Source organism: Emydura macquarii, unplaced genomic scaffold, assembly GCF_026122565.2.
Source record: "Emydura macquarii macquarii isolate MOO-44397 ecotype Brisbane River unplaced genomic scaffold, CSIRO-AGI_Emac_v2 contig_2063, whole genome shotgun sequence".
Taxonomy (NCBI): Eukaryota; Metazoa; Chordata; order Testudines; family Chelidae; genus Emydura; species Emydura macquarii.
In genome coordinates this window covers 3,308,181-3,313,865 of record NW_027132200.1, presented here as the reverse complement: position 1 = coordinate 3,313,865, position 5,685 = coordinate 3,308,181, and the positions used below count along the sequence as shown (strand labels likewise).

General features: G+C 59.1%; 1 protein-coding gene across 1 annotated transcript; it reads right to left on the bottom strand.

Moving 5' to 3' along the window:
• Positions 1–645: 645 nt before the first annotated feature.
• On the bottom strand, positions 646–5,085 carry LOC137159971 (uncharacterized). The gene is made up of 3 exons (XM_067558431.1): positions 4,782–5,085; positions 1,249–3,623; positions 646–1,053 (listed from the first exon to the last, which is right to left on the bottom strand). The coding sequence occupies exons 1-3, from the start codon at positions 5,083–5,085 to the stop codon at positions 646–648; spliced, it is 3,087 nt and encodes a 1,028-aa protein (XP_067414532.1).
• Between the last annotated feature and the right edge of the window lie 600 nt (positions 5,086–5,685).

Genomic DNA, 5,685 nt, shown 5'->3' with positions numbered 1-5,685 from the left:
CCCTGTGGATCCTGCGCTTCAGCGGCTGTGCCAGTGGTGCGGCGGGGAGGGGAGTGCAGGGGGGGGGGGGACCCGGTCCCGCCCTCTTCCCCGGGCCCCCGACCCAGGGACCCTGTAAGGAGTGGTCTCACCCTGCTTAGTCCTGGAGACCTACTACCTTCCCTGGGCCGCCTGTCCGTGGCCCCCCCGGCCTGTAGACTGCTCCCTCGTACCGGCGTGAAGGGTTGTGGTGTCTTCCCCGGCTGGAGCCTCTCTGTCTCGGTATGGTAGCGGCCGTGGATGATAGTCCCAAGCCCTGCAGCTATAGTGGCAGCAGGGCAGGGCAGGGCAGGGCAGCTCCTCTCCGCTCCGCTCCGCTTTGCTTCGCTTCACTTCACTCCTCTTCGCTCTGCTTTGCTTGCTTTGTTTTGCTTTGCTCTGCCTCCTCTCCTCTGGCTGTTAACTCCCTTTCAGCCTACCTGGCCTGCCTGAAATGGAGGCTTTTAACTGCCGGGGCAGCTTCTTTGATAGGCTCCAGGTGGCCTAATTGGCCCAACTGTCTTCAATTAGCCCCAGCTGGGTTACCCAGGGAAGAGGGCTTTATGGAGCCTGGGGCTAATATACATGCCTTCCAGTACCCTTTCATAGCCCTGCGGTCTGGCCCTGTCACACATCCTCCCCCTGCTCAAGCCCCCAGGTTTGGGCAACTTGGGACGTCAGACAGTGGACCCGGGACAGACCATCAGCATTCCCGTGGCGACGTCCTGCCCTGTGCTGTATGGTGAACCGGAAAGGTTGGAGGGACAAGAACCACCGGGTCACCCGCGCATTTTTCTCCCTGTTCCGCTGCATCCACTGGAGGGGCGCGTGATCGGTCACCAGCGTAAAGTGGCGTCCCAGCAGGTAGTAACGGAGTGCCTCCATAGCCCACTTGACGGCGAGGCACTCCCTCTCCACTACTGCATACCTCTGCTCCCTTGGGAGGAGCTTCCTACTGAGGTACATAATGGGATGTTCTTCGTCACCTACCATCTGCGACAGGACCGCCCCCAGCCCCACTTCTGAGGCGTCGGTCTGCAGAATAAATTCCTTTGTAAAGTCAGGAGCAAGGAGTACGGGGTTATTGCAGAGGGCCGTCCGTAAGTCTGCGAAGGCTTCCTCTGCCCCTGCGGTCCATCGTACCATGTCCGGGCCCCGGGCCTTGATAAGGTCCGTCAGGGGGCTGGCTCTGGAGGCGAAATGGGGGATGAACCGTCGGTAGTACCCTACCACCCCTAAAAATGCTCGGACCTGCTTCTTTCGGTTGGGCCGAGGCCAATCCTGGATGGCTTCCAGTTTGTTGAGCTGGGGTCTTACTGTGCCCCGCCCTACGATGTATCCGAGGTATCTAGCCTCGGCTAGACCAATGGCACACTTGGCGGGATTTGCGGTGAGGCCAGCCCGCCTCAAAGTGTGCAGTACCCCTTCCACCTTCCTCAGATGTGTCTCCCAATCTGGGGTATGAATGACTATGTCGTCCAGATACGCAGCGGCATAGTCAGCATGAGGGCGTAACAGCTTGTCCATTAGGCGCTGGAAGGTGGCTGGGGCCCCATGTAATCCGAAGGGAAGGACCGTATACTGGAACAATCCATCTGGTGTTGAAAATGCCGTCTTTTCCTTTGCCTCTGTAGCTAGTGGGATTTGCCAGTATCCCTTGGTCAGATCTAGGGTAGTCAGAAATCGGGCCTTGCCCACTTGGTCCACAAGCTCATCTATACGAGGCATGGGGTATGCGTCGAACCGAGATACCTCGTTTAGCCGGCGGAAGTCGTTGCAGAATCTCGTAGTGCCGTCTGGCTTCGGTACTAGCACAATTGGGCTACACCACTGACTATGGGACTCTTCTATGACCCCCATCTCCAACATCTTTTTGACCTCAGCCTTAATCTCCTTTCTTTTGGCCTCGGGTACTCGATAGGGTCTCATCGTAACCCTCGCCCCAGGGCTGGTGACGATGTGGTGAAAGACCTCCGTTGTTCGGCCTGGGCTAGTCGTGAAGACATCTTGGTTCCGGGCTACCATCTCTGCTGCCTCGGCCTTTTGGTTTGGCGTTAGATCAGGGGATATCTTCACTTGTTCAGGCGCGCTTACCTCCTGGGTGAAGGTCATACATGCTTCTCGGGCCCTCCATGGTTTTAATAAGTTAATGTGGTAGATCTGCTCTTGCTTCCGGCGCCCTGGTTGCCGTACTTTATAGTTGGTCTCTCCCACAGGCTCGACCACCTCATAGGGCCCCTGCCACTGGGCCAACAGTTTGCTCTCAGCGGTAGGTACGAGGATCATCACCTGGTCTCCTGGCTGGAATCGTCGAACCATGGCGTGGCGATTATAGTGGACCTGTTGGGCCCTCTGGGCTTTCTCTAAATGTTCCCGCACAATGGGGGTCACTCGGGCTATCCGATCCCTCATCTGGAGTACATGATCAATAACATTCCTTCCCGGGGTGGGCTCCTCCTCCCAGGTTTCTCTGGCTATGTCCAAGATGCCCCGGGGGTGACGCCCGTACAGTAGTTCAAAGGGGGAGAACCCCGTGGAGGCCTGGGGAACCTCGCGAATGGCGAACATAAGGTACGGCAACAGGGTATCCCAGTCCTTGCCATCTCGGCTCACCACCTTCTTGATCATGGCCTTGAGAGTCCTATTAAACCTCTCCACCAGACCATCCGTCTGGGGGTGATAGACGGAGGTCCGTAGGGCCCGCACCCGTAGGAGAGTGCACAAGTCCTTCATTAGCTTCGACATAAATGGGGTCCCTTGATCCGTTAGTATCTCTTTGGGCAGCCCCACCCGGGCGAAAATCTTCACTAACTCTGTTGCGATCGCTTTAGAAGTGGTATTCCGCAAGGGAACGGCTTCTGGATACCTGGTAGCATAATCGAGGACAACGAGTATGTGTTGGTGCCCCCTGGCTGTTTTCTCCAAGGGCCCCACTAGGTCCATAGCAATACGCTCGAATGGGATTTCAATGATGGGTAGGGGCACTAAAGGGGCCCGCAAATGAGGCTGGGGGCTGTGTAATTGGCATTCGGGGCAGGTGGCGCAATAGCGCCGAACTTCCTCGTGTATACCTGGCCAAAAGAACCTCCTCAGGATTCGGGCCAGGGTCTTTTCTACACCCAAGTGCCCCCCAAAGAGGTGGCTGTGGGCTAAGCTCAGCACGGCATTTTGATGCTTCCGCGGCACCAGGAGCTGTAACACCCGCTCCCCGCTTATCTCCGTGGCCCTATACAGCAGGTCCCCCTTTACCAGAAAGTATGGCCCCGGGCCTCGAGCTCTTCCCTCCACTGGGACTCCATCGATCTCGGCCACTTCTGTCCTGGCGTTGACATATCTTGGGTCACCGGCCTGGTCTCGACCGAAGTTCTCTCGCACTGTTCCTAGTTGTCCCAGCTCCAAGGGACCGGTTTCTACCCCAGCTTCCGGTTCTGTGCGACTCGGCTCAGTGTCCGCTTCAGGGCCTTCTTCGCTCTGGGCTGTTTCTCTAGCTGTCGCCCGGGTCTGTCTGCCTACCATGGCGGGCTTTAGCCCCTGGGCCAGGATTCTTGTGCCCAAAGCCTTAGCCGCCCTCCTTTCGGCCCGGGTCTTTCGGCCCTTCCCTGGGGCTAGAAATAGATCCTGGGCGATCTCAGAGAACATCGGGGGGTGGTCCTCACAGGGGAGGGCCCGCCCGGGGGTTTCAGGTTCCTCCCCTCCCCCGGGCCCCTCTGGGGGAAGGAGGGTCCCAAAGCCCGGAAAGTCTCTTCCTATAAGAACTGGGTATGGGAGCCTAGGGACCACTCCTGCTGTCACTCTGGTGACACCCCCCTGAACTTCAATGTTCACTGGGATGGTGGGGTAGTAGCTTACGGACCCATGGACACATGTCACCCCCGTGCGTTTAGCTTGTGCTAATTGGCTGTGCTTCACCAATCTTCCCGAGATGAGCGTAATGGCACTCCCAGAATCCACCAGTGCCAGGGTCTTGACTCCGTTCAGCTTCACCGGCCTCGTGTATCTGTGGGGGGTTAGGGCAACCCCTACGAGGTGGATTAGGCTACAGGAGTCCGGCCAGGTTCCCAGGTTGCACTGCATGGGTTCTTCGGTGTTGGGACATTGGGCAGCTATGTGTCCCCACTCCCCACACGCATAGCAGCGGTAGGGGGCTCTAGACACCCCTTTGTTCTTTGGGCTAGGGGGTCTAGCTCTGTCCTCCTTGCCCGCATCACCCCGTCCCTTGGTGGCCTCCGGTGGGCCCTCAGTCCCCTTCGCTTTCCACCTGGTCCCTGCCGGGTTCTCGGGCGTCCGGACCCCCAGAACTGGGGCGGGTCGTCTGACCCGGGGCAAGTCCCCTCCGACTGGCCGGGTGAGACCCCTGGCCGTTACCTGCCTCTCTACTAGTGCAACCAAGTCGTCATAAGATGAGGGGTCATTCTGCCCTACCCAAGCGCGGAGGTCGGCCGGCAACCCCCTCATATACCGGTCGATAACCAGGATCTCCAGGACCTTCTCCGGCCGGTGGACCTCTGGTTGCAGCCACTTCTGGGCGAGGTGGACGAGGTCAAATAGTTGCGACCGCGGAGCCTTGCCCTCCTGGAATCTCCAGTCGTGGTACCTCTGGGCCCGCACGGCTGTCGTTACCCCCGACCGAGCCAGGATTTCTGCTTTTAACTGGGCATAGTCCGCCGCCGCCGCCGCGGGTAGGTCATAATAGGCCTTCTGGGCTTCTCCACTCAGGAAGGGGGCGAGAATACCAGCCCACTGAGCCTGGGGCCAAGCCTCACGTGCGGCGACCCGCTCAAAAGTAAGGAGGTACGCCTCCAAATCGTCCTCCCCAGTCATCTTCTGCAGATAGCCGGTGGCACGTAGTGTTCGCGCCCCATCCGGCCCTGTGGTTTGAGAAGCCAGGGTCCTCAGCTGGGCCACTACTTCTCGCAAAAGGGCCCGGTCCTGGTTGGCCTGGCTGATCAACAACTGATTAGTCTCTTGCTGAAGCCGCAGTGATTCTTGCTGGGTGGCCATCTGGGCCCGGGTGGCCTCCTGCTGGGCCGCCGTGGCTTGTATGAGTGCCTTTACCACGTCGTCCATTGTGGTGAGGAGGGGAAGAAAGGAAAAGTCCCCCACCCTCCTGGGGTTTTTTTTTTTTTTTTTTTTTTTTTTCTCTCTCCTTCTCCCTCTCTCTAGCCGCTGCGCATGCTGAATCCCACTTCTGACACCAGTGTGGCAGGGTGCGCCTGTCCTGCCCTGTGGATCCTGCGCTTCAGCGGCTGTGCCAGTGGTGCGGCGGGGAGGGGAGTGCAGGGGGAGGGGGGACCCGGTCCCGCCCTCTTCCCCGGGCCCCCGACCCAGGGACCCTGTAAGGAGTGGTCTCACCCTGCTTAGTCCTGGAGACCTACTACCTTCCCTGGGCCGCCTGTCCGTGGCCCCCCCGGCCTGTAGACTGCTCCCTCGTACCGGCGTGAAGGGTTGTGGTGTCTTCCCCGGCTGGAGCCTCTCTGTCTCGGTATGGTAGCGGCCGTGGATGATAGTCCCAAGCCCTGCAGCTATAGTGGCAGCAGGGCAGGGCAGGGCAGGGCAGCTCCTCTCCGCTCCGCTCCGCTTTGCTTCGCTTCACTTCACTCCTCTTCGCTCTGCTTTGCTTGCTTTGTTTTGCTTTGCTCTGCCTCCTCTCCTCTGGCTGTTAACTCC